Source organism: Schistocerca piceifrons, chromosome 7, assembly GCF_021461385.2.
Source record: "Schistocerca piceifrons isolate TAMUIC-IGC-003096 chromosome 7, iqSchPice1.1, whole genome shotgun sequence".
Lineage (NCBI taxonomy): Eukaryota > Metazoa > Arthropoda > Insecta > Orthoptera > Acrididae > Schistocerca > Schistocerca piceifrons.
In genome coordinates this window covers 516227075-516242517 of record NC_060144.1, presented here as the reverse complement: position 1 = coordinate 516242517, position 15443 = coordinate 516227075, and the positions used below count along the sequence as shown (strand labels likewise).

At 42.7% G+C, this 15443-nt stretch overlaps 1 protein-coding gene across 3 annotated transcripts in view; it reads right to left on the bottom strand.

Moving 5' to 3' along the window:
• The window catches only part of LOC124804719 (alpha-N-acetylgalactosaminidase), an 86364-nt gene that overhangs the window by 43008 nt on the left and 27913 nt on the right, over positions 1-15443 (bottom strand). For all 3 annotated transcript variants that reach the window (XM_047264993.1, XM_047264995.1, XM_047264992.1), the window contains one exon: positions 8391-8565. In XM_047264993.1, the coding sequence (XP_047120949.1) occupies positions 8391-8565 (175 nt within the window). The remainder of the gene's footprint in view (positions 1-8390; positions 8566-15443) is intronic.

The following is a 15443-nucleotide window of genomic DNA, read 5'->3' as shown; positions in this document are numbered from 1 at the left end:
CAGGAGAAATGACTCGCCAGGGCATGAGCGGATGTGCTCAAGAGCATGAGATATGGTAGTCAGCTCTGCAGTAAAAACATTGCAGCCATCTAGCAAGGAGTGCTGTTCAGTATGTCCTCCATGAACATACGCAAAGCCTATGTGACCATCAGCCATCAGTGTAAACCACTTCATGGCCCTGGTACACGTCGAGAGTTGAGAGGAAGTGATAGCAGAGAGCCGTCGCAGGGTTAACGGAGTCCTTAGGCCCATGCGAAAGGTCCAGAAGAATCTGTGGCCTAGGTGCACATCATGGAGGTGTACGTGAACGGACCTCAAGGAGAGGTGGTAGCAGGAAGGACTCCAGTTCAGACAGAAGGGACCGGACACAAACCACAATCGTAAGCCCTGACCTGGGCCGCCAATGTGGGAGATGAATCGAGGGAGTCCGGCCTCTACCAGGACACTGGTCACCGAACTTGTTCTGAAAGCTCCCATCGCTAGGTGAATGCCACAGTGGTGCACTGGTTGAGTAAACGCAATGCTAAGGGTGCCATTGAACCGTAAATCCAGACTCCCACAATCAAGGAGGGATTGAACAAGGGCTCTGTAGAGCTGCAGCAGTGTAGAGCAATCTGCACCCCAGTTGGTGTTGCTCAGGTAGCGGAGGGCATTGAGGTGCTGCCAGGTGATGTAGCCAAGTCAATCGGGCATTGAAAACCAGTTCTAAGAATTAACATGTCTCCACTATAGTAAAGATCTGGTTCTGGATGAATGGTGTGATGCCGACAGAAATGCACAACACATGACTTCGCGGCTGAAAACTGGAAGCCGTGGGCTAGAGCCCATTACCGCACCTTGTGAATGGCTTGGTGTAGGTGCCGCTCAGCAACACCAGTGCTGGAGGAGCAGTACGAAATACAGAAGTCATCCACGTACAGAGAAGGTGAGACTGACGGCCCTACAGCTGCTGCTAGGCTGTTAATAGCCATTAAAAATGGAGACACTCAATACAGAGCCCTACGGAATGCCATTCTCCTGAATGGACACGGAAAGTACAGAGTGACAGGAGGTTTTGCATAAAAATTGGGAGCGGGTCCCGGAGACTTATACAATGTGGCAAGGATAGAATGTCGCCAGGTCATATCGTATGCTTCACGTAAGTAAAAAAAAATGGCAACCAGATGTTGGTGTCTGGAAAAGGCTGTCCGAATGGCAGACTCGAGGGACACAAGATTATCAGTGGTAGAGCGACCCTGGCGGAAGGCGCCCTGACATGGAGCCAGTAGATCACGTGACTCCAGGACCAAACCCAACCACCAACAAACATTATGTTCCAGCAGCTTACAATGGAAGTTAGTGAGGCTGATGGGCTGGTAGCTATCCACATCAAGTGGGTTTTGACCGGGTTTGAGCACCGGAATGATGGTGCTCTCCCGCCATAATGATGGAAAGATGCCATCGCACCAGATCCGGTTGAAGATGACGAGGAGATGTCGCTTGTAGTCAGCTGTGTCGGGGCAATGTGCAAGGGCACGGAGGAGCTACCACCCTGTAAATGGGGCGATATAGGGTTCTCTGTCCCATGTAGTGAACGAGAGGACTTTCCTTTCCAACTGCCGTTTGAGGGTGTGAAAGGCTGGCGGGGTAGTTCTCTGCCACAGAGGCTCGAGCATAGTGCTCAGCAAAGTGCTCGGCAATCATGTCTACATCGGTAGATAACACGCCATTGATGTTAATGCCAGGGTCACCTGTTGGGGTCCGGCACCCAAAAAGACGTCTGATCTTTGTCCAGACTTGGAAAAGTGATGTATGGCACCTACTGGTCAACACATACCTCTCCCAACACTCCTGTTTCCGTCGTTTTATAAGCTCGTGAATGTGGGCACAGAGCCGCTTAATGGCTATTAGGTGCTCTAGGGAAGGGTGCTGCTTATGTCGTTGTAGAGCTCGCCGAAGCTCTTTAGTTGCCTCAGCGGCTTCCAGTGACCACCAAGGGCCTGTCTTTTGCCAGGGCACCCTAAATAACGAGAGACAGCGTTTTCGGCCGCAGAAATGATAGTTGTCGTGACATCGATGGAACCATGTGGGGGAGATTCAGCGACGACAGCAGAGGTGAAGGCTTCCCAATCTGCCTTGTTTAAGGCCCATCTAGGTAGGCGTCCATGGGCATGACGCTGGGAGAGTGACAGGAAGATGGGACAGAGGTCACTACCACACGGATCATCATGTGCTCTCCAGTGGATAGATGGGAGAAGGCCTGGACTGCAAACCGAGAGATCAATGGCTGAGTAAGTGCCATGTGTCACACTGAAATGTGTGGGGCCACCTGTATTTAAGAGGCAGAGGTCGAGTTGTGACAGTAAATTTAAAGCAGGGCGCCACCCGACAAGGGGTTATGCGCGTTAAAATCTCCCAAAAGTAGGAAAGGTTTAGGGAGCTGATCAATCAGTGTAGCCAATACGTTCAGGGTTACTGCACCATCTGGAGGAAGATATACACTGTAGACAGTTATTTCCTGTGTCGTCCTCATCCTGACAGCCACAGCTTCAAGAGGGGTTTGGAGGGGCACAGGTTCACTACATACTGAGTTCAGGACATAGACGCAAACTCCATCTGACACACGATACTAGTTGCTACGGTTCCTGTAATATCCCTTATAGCTTAGGAGGGCAGGGGTCCGCATTGCTGGGAACCAGGTTTCCTGTAGGGCAATGCAGAACGCAGTTGTATAGCTTAAAAGTTGCCGTAGCTCAGCCTGATGGTGGAGAAAACTGCCGCAATTCCACTGGAGGATTACGTGATCAGGAGACTGGGAAGGCATGAAACACTCAATGAGGCTGTCTACGCCTCAGGGTCACCTGCTGCCACCAGATGGGTACCTCGTGTGATTGACATCCATTGTGTCTGAGGGCCCAGCGAGATCTAGGTCCTCAGCGGACGACAGAATCTCCACCTCATCCTCAGACACAGAGCTTGCAGGTAGTGGTGGTGTGGGTGCCACCACAGTACCTTGGTTCTTTGGGGTCTTTTTTTTAGGTTTCCCTTGCTGCTCCTTAGGTTTGACCAGCTGGGAGGGCTTCACTGATTCAGTCTCAGGGACTGAGGAGGACCGTGAAGCCCTACAACCAGCTACCTGTGGTTGCTTCAGCCACTGGCAGGTGTCAGATTTGCCACTGGTAGGAACCTGGGAAGGGAGTGACCCAAGGGATCCCTTCCTGGTGAGAGAAGCCGAAGAAGACATACGCTTCTCCAGCTGAGAAGTGGGGACTGACGTACTGGCATCCCCGATGGTTGGGGGGGGGGGGGGGGGGGGAGGGTGTTGCTCCTGAAGTAGGTTGTGCAGGAGCAGGGGCAAGAGCCTCCCCCCCCCCCCCCCCCCAATCAAGGAGGCAGGTGGGGTCTGACAGCTCTTAGAGCCAACTGTGTGCAGCAGAACGGAAGATGGCAGAACCGCTGTTCTAGCAGCAGCATAGGTTGACGTCACATGCACAGAATGTAGCCTCTCATATTTTCTCTTAGCCTCAGTGTAGGTCAGTCGGTCCATGGTCTTGTACGCCATTACTTTTCTTTCTTTCTGGAGAATCCTGCAGTCTGGCGAGCAAGGTGAATGGTGCTCTCCGCAGTTGACACAGATGGGAAACGGGGCACAGGGAGTGTTGCGATGTGAAGGACATCCAAAATCCTGACAGGTGATGCTGGAAGAACAGCAGGAAGACACATGGCCGAACTTCCAGCACTTAAAAGCACCACATTGGGGGAGGGATATAAGGCTTTACATCACAGTGTTAGACCATCACTTTGATCTTCTCAGGTAATGTGTCACCCTCGAAGGCCAAGACGAAGGCACCGGTGGCAACGTGATTGTCTCTTGGACCCTAGTGGACGCGTTGGAGGAAATGGACGTCTCACTGCTATAAATTGGCGCACAGCTCATCGCCGGACCGAGAAAGAAGATCCCTGTGAAATATGATACCCTGGAACATACTTAAGCTCTTATGGGGCGTGATGGAAAGAGAAACATCCCCCAGCTTGTCACAGGCGAGTAGTGCCTGTGACTGGGCAGAGTATGCTGTTTTGGTCAAGACCGACCCTGATCGCATTTTGGACAAGCTCTCCACCTCTCCAAACTAGTCCTCTAAATGCCCCACAAAAAACTGACGTTTGATTGACAAGAAAGATTTCCCCATCAACTCTCGTACATACGAGGTATCTGGGTGAATAAACTTCGCTGCCATCCTTAGCCTGGCGTTCCTCCCATGGTGTGGCCGGGCGGGAGGGGGGGGGGGGGGTACTATTTGGGGTTGTATTTCTTAGCATTGAAGTTAGACCTTGACCGCTTAGAGACTGGTGATGTTTGACCACCAGCAAGAGATGACGTGTTACGCTTCATGGTGTGTCATCCGCCCTGATACCACCCACTCGGACCAGCGGCCCTCCCCACGGGCACTAGCCAGCCGCAGCAAAGACCACCTGGCAGGATGGCCATTGCTGGGAGTCCCGATGCCCCAGGGTGACAGGAATCTACTCCTTGGCATATGTGGGGAGTTAACGGCACAGGCATCAGCAGAGCAATCCCTGTGTGGTCAGGGGGCTACAACAAACAGGGTACATGGCGGCCCTAACACAACGGACTGGCTATTGTGCTGGATATCAGGCACAAACGAGCTAAGAAGTCCATTATCGTCGACAGTGCAGAAAGTGATACTACACAGAGGATGGAAGAAAACTCACCCAAGAGGGTGACCTCACCCAGCAGCTGAAGAATGAGTGGAAGTGCAGACTCACGTCAACGAAGGATGTGACAGGTCTCAGCACATGATGGACACTATGCACCATGTAAGGCACCCTTTCCCAATTGGCTTGCTCTTCAAATAAATTTTGAAAAATGGAGGTCAAACCCTACAGGGGACCATCACATAAAGGCCGTAACATGTGAGACTCCTCCTAGTCACCACTTACGACAGGCTGGAATACCTCAGGCCTATTCTAACCCCTGGACCCGCAGGGGGGACGAGTGCAAGATTTGTCTACATGTAGGTAAGTGTTTTAAGCTTTATAACATTCAGACAACAGTGTAATAGAGAACTGCAATAAATAGAATGCTTTAATATAGCTTATACTACATTGTTGTAAAAATGAGGAAAACACTGAAAAATAAGTTTACTGCTGTGTCACGATGTCAATAAAAAGAATTGTATGCCAATGGGTTAATAGTGAGACAGCAAAAGCTAACTGTGCTGTTTGATACCAAACTCTCATTTCCACTAATCTGAATCACTGGTCTTGAGACAGGGATCCAAATGAATTAAACAATCAAGAAGACACACAGGCTTCTGTTGAGGTCCACGAAATATGACCTCCCATGATGCTAGTGTGGACAGTTCATTTGAGGCTAGTCATAAGGAGTGAAGAGCCCCTGACAATGCAGTGCTGATTAATGAAATCCCTGGCAGTAAATTCTGTAGGTAAAGAATAGAATAAAATTCTATATTGAGTGAGCAAGAGAGAGAGAGAGAGAGAGAGAGAGAGAGAGAGAGAGAGAGAGAGAATTTTATCAAGCTACCAACATACAGAAAATTCACGATACTTTTGGAGTCTTTGGGGCAAATCTTCAGGTGTTTTACATTGGTTTTTCATTAATGCTTATGCTTGTAGTATATTGGGCGTAAACAGCTTAGTTGTCATGAAATTAAATCAGCACTAAAATAATATTTTTATGTGCTTGTTCTAACTGGTTCTCATGGTGATTACAATGAAGTGCAGGGCACATAACTGACATTTATTACAATTATTTTTGCACAGTATTCAGTTTCATTTAATATAGAAATTAAAAGGAAAACGGTTTTTTCCAGAAAACAAGCTAAATAAACGTAACATTTCCATAAGCTACAATTATATTTGTGACCTTATGTAACTATTTTTTCCTTAATAAAGACAGTCCCAAAATTAATACACATGTGCAGCATATGACTAACCCATGAAATCTGCAGAAAGCTACCATTTTACAAATGTGAACAGGTGGAAAAACATCACTGGCTAACCTGTTTACATTTAATAGGACCAGTGGAAAGAAAAAGTTAATATTAATGAAAAAAGCATGTAAAAATCTTAAAATTAGCCTCTAGGGCTGTAAATATAGGGTTGGTGCATAAGTTTATAGCGTTTTTCTGTAAGTTTAATAAACACGATAGATAAACATAACAGAGACTCTAGTCATTAATAATATACTCTCCCTCACTATCTACTACAGTCTGTGCCAATGCTGGGGAAGTTTTTGATTCTATGACTGTATGTGGTTTCGAGGCGAAGTACTCGTCGACCCATGTTCAGAGTGCATTTTCATCCGGCAAGGAAGTTCCTTGAAGATTGTTCAATAGATATCGGAAAGGGTGATAAGCTGAGAGTGCAAGATCATGTGAATAATGATGGTATGAAATGAGTTCCCAACCCAACTCCTGTATACTGTGTTTTGTCAGTCTAGGAGAATGTGGGCAGACGTTATCACGGAGTAGCATCACTTCACACAGTCTTCCTAGTCATTGGTCTTCGACTGCACCTGCAAGATGTCTCAGTTGTTGACAATAAAGGTCAGCAGTGATGGTTGCATCTCGGGGAAGCAATTTGCAGTACACCACACTGTCACTGTTCCACCAGAAGCCTAACATTATCTTTTGTGGATGCACACAGGCCATTGTACGGGGAGTTGCTGCACTGTTTGTGCTCAACCATTCCTTTCTTTTTCTTATGTTAGCATAAAAACACCACTTCTTGTTACCAGTAACAATACAGGATAGGAATGGTTAGTGTTGCTCAAGAGCCAATTGATGATTTGCAAGCAGAAATGAACATATGGCCACCTGCTGATCCTTGTGATTTTGGTTTAGAGCATGCAATACCCATACATTTTTGTACCTTCTCCACTGCATGCAAAAGTCATACAATGGTGGAATGATCACTTTTGCCAATTCTTAAGTACAAGGATGTAGAACATTGTAGATTAATGCATTTAAACGATCTTCAAACCCCAGAGATCTTCCTGAACATTGAGAGCCACTAGTGTCAAAACGATCTTCCTCAAAATGAGAAAACCATTTTCTTGTCATGCTCTTTCCAATGGCATTATCCCCACACACAGCGAAAACGTTTCTGGTTGCCTTCACCGCTGTCACTCCTCTATTGCATTCAACCAGAAGAACATGCCACAAATGTTCCCATTTCTCCGCTTGGCATTCCATTTCCTAGCACCTACTATTCCACTACAGTCTTAAAATGACTACACATAAACTCAAATAGCAACAGTGAACCACAAATAAAAAATGACAGTTGATAAATAAGCCTACAGCAACTGGAATACCAACATGCAAAACAAAAATACTATGAACTTATACACCAACATAATAGTATATCACGCATCTTCAATAAATCAATAAATTATGAATGAAAATGAACTTTCATCTATTTTTCACATAAGTAACAATGTGATATCTTCCCCACCAATAATCATCGACAAAATTTAAAGAAATTTACTTGTGCCTCCTGAACAAATTACAAACACATTACCTGTACAGGGTCTTTCTTTACAAGAAGAAACCCAAAAGTTCTTGTATCCATCTAGTCGTGTACATTGATTACAGCCACAGGAAAATATAACACATGGCTGAAAAGTAAGTGTGATACAACAAATTGTCCTTTGAGAAAATTTGCAGAATTGTGATAATCACTCTCAACTTCCACAAACTAAAATTGTAGTAAGTAAGTAAAAATGATTAGACAATGGCTACACAAAATCTACATTTTAGACATTTCTATACTTTTTTCACGTGTTTTCTCATGATATTACAGAAGTCAGAAACAACAACAGAGGAGATGAGAATATTTAGGAGTAAACGGGACCACTCCTGTAATCCTCCTGGCCTTAACTTTTGCTAATCCACAGTACCCATGTCCTCTACTCAACAGTTTCAGTCCATCTGTCCTGTCACTCGCTTCCAATCGGCATGCTGCAGCTCACTGACTTTGGTACCTGTGTCTCACACGTCTAGCCCACGCACCTATCACTTCTCCTATTTTTCACACCTCTCATCTTGCTCTGAGCCACAAGCTACGGGTCCCCAACCCCCTCTTCCTGCTCCGCCCCCACTTTCTCCCTCTAGCCAACCCCTCTGACACAGCCCCTGTCCTCAGTCCATCTGGTGAACTGCAGCCCCAGCATTATGTGTCCAGCAGCCTGCACAATGTAGATGCACATATGTGTGTGTGTGTGTGTGTGTGTGTGTGTGTGTGTGTGTGTGTGTGTGTGTGTGTATACCATATGCTAAAGCTAAAGAAAGGGAAGATAAATTTCCCCTGCAAGGTTTAGAAGTAGAATTTATCTACAGTACATTTACAGTTTAAAATTATATACTTACATAGTCTGAAAGATCATGAAGCCCACTTGGAAAGCGGCTACGATCAGGAACAAGCTGTCCACTCAAACTCCTCTCTTTCTCCAACCAGCAGTCATCAATGTTTATAAATTCATATCCTAGTGCAGCATAGCCCTCAGAAACCACGAGGTCTGTCATAGTCCGGAATAAGTTTTCACTGAACAGAAAGAAATAATAATTAGAAAAGTGGTCAATAAGACCCTCCTCATGCAAATATTAGATTTTCTAATTTATTACAGCTTTGTCACTATCATGGACATTGTTTGAACAACTCATCGTTAGCATATGTTCAATTACCTACTGAGAATAGTACATCAAAGGTCCCTGCATATGATAAAATTTACTTTATTTACAGATTAATTATAATAATTTTCTTTTCACAAGATTCTTCCACAAAACCTGTTGGTTTGTTAGCTGCATATTCTAGATAATATGTCTTATTCATGATAAATTTTATGACAATTGCACACATTTATTAAAAAAGATACATTTAAATAATTTATTCTTTACTTATCAAGATCTGACATTAATATTGTCCACAAGGTTATTAGCATACAATATGAAAAGCAAGTGTCCCAACACACTGCTCCAGTGAAGCGTGTTGGGATCCCCTTGCTGTTCATGTTGTATATTAATGACCTTATGGACAATATTAATAGTAACTGCAGATGATGCAGTTATCTATAAAGACGTATTGTCCGAAAGAAGTTGCATGAATATTCATTCAGATCTTGAAAAGATTTCAAAGTGGTGCAAAGATTGGCAACTTGCTTTAAATGTTCAGAAATGGAAGATTGTGCACTTAACAAAACAAAAAAATGTTATATCATATGACTATTATATCAATGAGTCACTGTTGGAATTGACCAACTCATACAAATACCTGGGTTACAGAAGGAATTACAAAGGAGAAATAAATTTAATTTACATTTCAAAATACTACTATAATCTGCAAGAGATTTGCTTTCTGCGACTTTCTTTGCCTTTTGGGGAAAGAGCAAAAAGTAGTCTCTACATCTGACATACAAGAATAATGTTCAATGTTCAAGAGCAGTGGTCACTGCAACCAAGAATTTCCACATGCAGAAGGGCAGTTCTGTGCAACACTTTCCATTTGTCGACAATTTTAGCCAAAAACACAACATAGCAGAAACAATTTCAAAACAACCTCAGTTTAACTCTGCACTGATCATCTGATGTTCTGGTTCAAATTCCTTGTGTATCAAAAACACTGCCTTTATCATAAATGTTTGGAGATATTTTTTGGGATACTGGGAAGCCAGTGAACGTAATTCATTTCTATTTCTCTCTCTCTCTCTCTCTCTCTCTCTCTCTCTCTCTCTCTCTCTCTCTCCCTTCCCCCCTCTTTCTCTTTCTTCGCCATAGACATGGAGCCATAGCCACTGACAGCATGAGTTTTGCCACTTTACAAGAGCTGAGGGACATGCAAAGTCTTACTGGAACCATGTTCTGTGAAAAACTGGCATGGAGTCACACCTGCAGACCATTAAACAGCTCCCTGAACCCCACAACACACACACACTGCATTTGGAGCTGGCAAACCTTAATTACTTCTGATGGTTCAACCTGAATGTTCCCACAATTTCCATTCTATTAACAGAGCTGTGTAAACACAACATAACACTTGTAAATGTTGACTGTTCTGAGCTGTGTGCCCTACTCATTTCTTCCCTGTGCATCCTAAATATGCAGCAGATGCTTCTCCAGACAGCCTTGGTTTAGTGCTGCATCAACATGTGGGTTACACTAACCCATAATCTATACTTCAAAAACCTTGTCACTAGCTCAAACTCATACACTGAAACTGGACTACTTATCCATTTACATAGCCTAGAAATTCCATTCACAAGTGCACATGCACACTGGAACACCGCTGTGTAGCTATGAACTCTTTAGTCCATTCTGCACTGCTTTGCACCACATGTTTGCACAAGGCACTCTGGCGTGGATGCAACTTAAGAAGTACAGTGCACTGCAGCAGCCTTTTGATCTATCAGGTGTAACAATCATTTCAGTTTTCCACCATAGGTTAGATCCTGGTGCTTAACTTCCCTTATGAGCCCACCTAATTTTCAACATTCTTCTGTAGCACCACATCTCAAATGCTTCTATTCTCTTCTGTTTTTCCCACTATCTGTGTGTCACTGCCATACAATACCGTGCTGCAAACGTACATTCTCAGTCATTTATTCCTCAAATTAAAACCTACGTTTGATACTGATAGACTTCTCATGACCAGGATACCATTTTTACTAGTTTTCCACCGCAGGTTAGAGCTTTTTATGTCCTCATTGCTCTGTCCGTCATTGATTATCTTGCTGCTAGGTAGCAGAATTCCTTAACTTCATGTACTTCGTGACCGCCAATTATCATGTCAAGTTTCTCGCTCTTCTCATTTCTGCTACTTTTCGTTACTTTCGTCTTTCTCTGATTAACAATCAATCCATATTCTGTACTCATTAGATGCCATTCAACAGAGCCTGTAATTCTTCTTCACTTCCACTGAGGATAGCAATGTCACTGGTGAATCTTTAAATTGTGTGGATGATATTTTTCCAAAAGTCTGACGGTGTATCACCAGTCTCATACAGCCTATACACTGATGCGAATCATTGCTTCATTGTCGCTTCCCCCCAAGATTTTCGAAATTCCAATGGAATATTATCAATCCCTTCTGCCTTATTTGATTTTAGTTCTTCCAAATCTCTTCTAAATTCTGACTCTAATACTGGGTCCCCTATCTCTTCCCTATCGACTCATGTTTCTTCTTCTATCACATCTTCAGTAAAGTCCTCCCATCACGCAAGCCCTCAATGTATTCTCCACCTATCCCATTTCTTCTCTGAATTTAACAGTAGAATTCTCCTTTCACTCCTAAATATTACTGTCCTTGCTTTAATTTCACCTCAAGTTGTTCTGAATTTTCTATATGTTTAGTCAGTCCTTCCAACAATTATTTCTTTTTCAATTTCTACACATTTTTCATGTAGCCAATTCACCCTAGCTTTCCCATACTTCCTATTTATTTCATTCCTAAGTGACCTGTATTTCTGCTTTCCTGAATTTCCCTTTAATGTTTTTGTACTTTCTTCTTTCATCAATCAACTGAAGTATTTCTTCTGTTAGCCATGCTTCCTCCGCACTTACCCTTCCTGCACCAATGTTTTTTCCTCCAACTTCTGCAATTGCTCTTTTTAGAAATGTCCATTCCTCTTCAACTGAACCACCCACTGAGCTATTCATTATAACAGTATCTGTAGCCTCAGAGAAGTTCAAGCGTACCTCTTCATTCCTTAATACTTCCATATCCCACTTCTTTGCACATTGATTTTAGTCTCTAAATTTTATCCTATGACTCATCACTACTAAATTGTGAACTGAGTCTATATCTGGTCCTGGATACACCTTACAGCTTTTGTGTGATCATGATGTAATCAAACTGAAATCTTCCTCTACCTCCCGGGTTTTTTCAAGTATACATCCTCCTCTTGTGGTTCTTGAACAGTGTGTTCATTATTACCATATGACATTTATTGCAGAACTCAATAAGTCTTTCTCCTCTCTCATTCCTACAACCAAGCCCATATTCTCCTGTAATCCTTTCTTCTCCTCCTTCCCATACAACCATATTTGAATCCCTCATGACTATTATATTTTCACCTCTGTTTACTTACTGAATTACCTGTTCAATATCCTCATATACCTTCCCTCCCTCTTCATCTTCTGCTTGAGATGTCTGCATGTATAGCTGAACTATTGATGTCAGTGTTCATCTGCTGTTGATTCTGATGAGAACAGCCCTATCACTGAACTGTCTGCAGTAACTCATTCTCTGTCCTAACTTCCTAGTCATAATGAATCCTACTCCTGTTATACCATATTACCCTGTACTCATGTAACCAGAAATCCTTGTCTTCTTCCCAAATCATTTCACTGACCTCCCACTATGCCTAGACTGAGTCTTACCATTTCCTTTTCAGATTTTCTAGCTTCCCTACCACATTCAATTCTGATATTCCAGACCTCGTCTCATGAAATGTTATCTTTTAATTGGTTATTCAAGCTTTTCCTCATGGTCACTTCCCCCTTGGCAGTCCCCTCCTGGAGATATAAATGGGGGACTAGTCTCGAACTTTTGCCAATGGAGAGATTAACATGATACTTTTAAGTATAAGCCACATGTCCTGTGAATACATGCTATGTGTCTTTAATGCAGTGGTTTCCGTTGCCTTCTGCATCCCCATGCCATTGATCACTGCTAATTATTCCACATTTTAGGGTCAATTTCCCACCACAAGGGCAAGAGAGTTCCCTGAAACTCTGTCTGGTCCTCTGACCATCTTGACAAGATTGTTGTCAGAATGAGAGAGACTTCTTATACCGGATGTCTTTGGCCATCATTGCTGATGACTTTTATTCAAAATTTAAGCAGTGGGATGTCTTGAACCCAGGACTGAGGACGTTATGATTACGAAACAAAGACTGTTCCCCTAGACCATGGATACATCGTTATTCAGTCGCCAGTACATTATCTACAAATCCAACGACAACTGTTTTGAGACCTCTGTTTAGGTTTTCTGACAGGCCAAGGATCTACCAGCTGAAGCTCTGAAAAACATCCTACTCAAAGCATCAAAGAGGTGGCTGCAATGGCCAGACATAATGTCCTGCAAAGACAAACATATCCACATCCATTATTCCCAGCCCCAGGGCAATGATACAACACTGTCAGAAGTCTGTTTTCTCCAATCATTTGCTACAGCTTCAACAAGGATTACTTGCTTGCTCATCTGCCAATACCAACTGGGTCATTGTTCGTTAACCCATGAAGGCCACAGAGAGACATTTCTTCACCTCTGAGCATTTTTGAGAAGTCAGTGACATCAAAGTTTAAACACAACCACAATTACAAAAATACTTTATACATTAGACTTTACACATCACTTTGGTATATTTATAATAATAAATGAATACAGTTGGAGTAATACATTACGTTTAGACGCTAGACTTTGCACATTACATACTGATTTGTTTAAAATTGTGTATTGTGTAATACTGCATTTTATTATCTCATAAAAGCAAAGCTCTTATTATTTTGTCATGAGATTCTTTCAGTGCATGGTATTCTTCGCTCTTAAACCATTTTCCAATTTTATTTTTAAATTTATTCACACATACTGTAGGGGTGGGAGATTGGTTAAAAAATAAAAAAATAAATAAAAAAATAAAATGCCAAAATGTTTATAGGTGTGGTGGATTTTTACTAATCTGTTATCCATCATGTCAACTGCATGTGCATTTCTAATGTGATGGTGATGTACTGAGTTCCAAGATTAAATTGATTTACATTTTCCTTAGTATCGACTAGTTCCTGAAACTAATTCCAGCAAGGTTATTATGGTGCAAGTCCCTCAGTACGTCTAACAGCCTTCACTATCATTTCAATATTATTTCCACACCATTCAACAGGTTGCATAGCTTACTTGTATGAGTATCCCATATAAGTCTTTCGTCAATATGAAAACCAAGAAATTTTACTGACTTATTGTTCTGTTTAAGAGCATTTAAACTGAACAACACATCTTCTGTTTTTTTATTTAATAGGTTGGTACATAAGTTCGTAGCAATTTTGTTTCGTGTGTTGGTATTCTGACTGCTACGAGTTTATTTATTGATGCCATCTTTTATTTGTAGTTCACTGTTTTTGAGTTTACATACTGTATTTTTGTCATCTGGAGATGGCGTATGGTGAGCTGTGACACTAGAAAATGGAGTGCCAAGTGGAGAAATCAGAACATTGCCAAGCTATTATTCTTTTTTGAGATCAATAGAGGCAGCCAGAAACATTTGCGCCATATATGGGGTAATGCCATTGAGCAGGGCATGGCAAGAAAATGGTTTTCTCATTTTAAGGAGGATTGTTTTGACATTAGCGACTCTCCACATTTAGGAAGACCTACGGGGTTTGATGAAGATCGTTTAAACACATTAGTTCACAATGATCCACTTCAGTGTAACTGAGAATTGGCAATTATGATGATCTGTGACCATTCCACCAGTGTGTGACATTCGCTTGCAATGGGGAAGATTCAAGAATAGGGTGTATCGGTACCACATGCTTCAAGCCAAAATCACAAAAACGAGTGGGTGGTCATATGCACACCTCTGCCCACCCATCATCTAACTGGCTTGTGAATAACACCAACTACTGCTATCCCATATCATTGCTGGCGATGAGAAATAGTGTGTTTGTGCTAACATAAGAAAAAGAATGGAATGGTTGAGTCCAAACACAATCAGCAACTCCCTCTACAAAGTCCTCCAAACATCCACAAAAGATAATGTTATGCATCTCGTGGAACAGCGACGGTGTGTTGTACTACAAATTGTGTTACCCAAGTGTAACCATCACAGCTGACATTTATTGTTACCAACTAAGGTGTCTCCCAGACACACTCCAAGAACAACAAGCAGGAAGACTGCATGAAGCGATGCTACTCCATGATAACACTTGCCCACATTCTGCTGGACTGCAAAAACACACACACACACACACACACACACACACACACACACACACACACACTCTCTCTCTCTCTCTCTCTCTCTCTCTCTCTCTCTCTCTCTCTATACAGGAGCTGGGCTAAAAGGTCATTCCTGACCAAACTTATTCCCCTGATCTTGTACCCTCAGATTTTCACATTTTCCGTCCTCTGTCAAACAACCTTCAAGTCACTTCCTTTTTTGATAAAAATGTGCTCCAAACATGGCTTAATGGGTTCGTCACCTCAAAACCACATGATATCTACAGCCGTGGAATCAAAAAGTTACCCCCACATTGGCAGACATGTAAACAGTGAGGTAGAAAATATTAGTCATCAATAAAATCTCAGTTGTATTTATCTGTAGTGTTTATTAAACTTTTTTATGAAAAAAAAAAAGATATGAACTTATGCATAAACCCAATAATTAGTTTGTGCTGCGTATGTCTGTTGCTGTTGCTACAGATTAGTT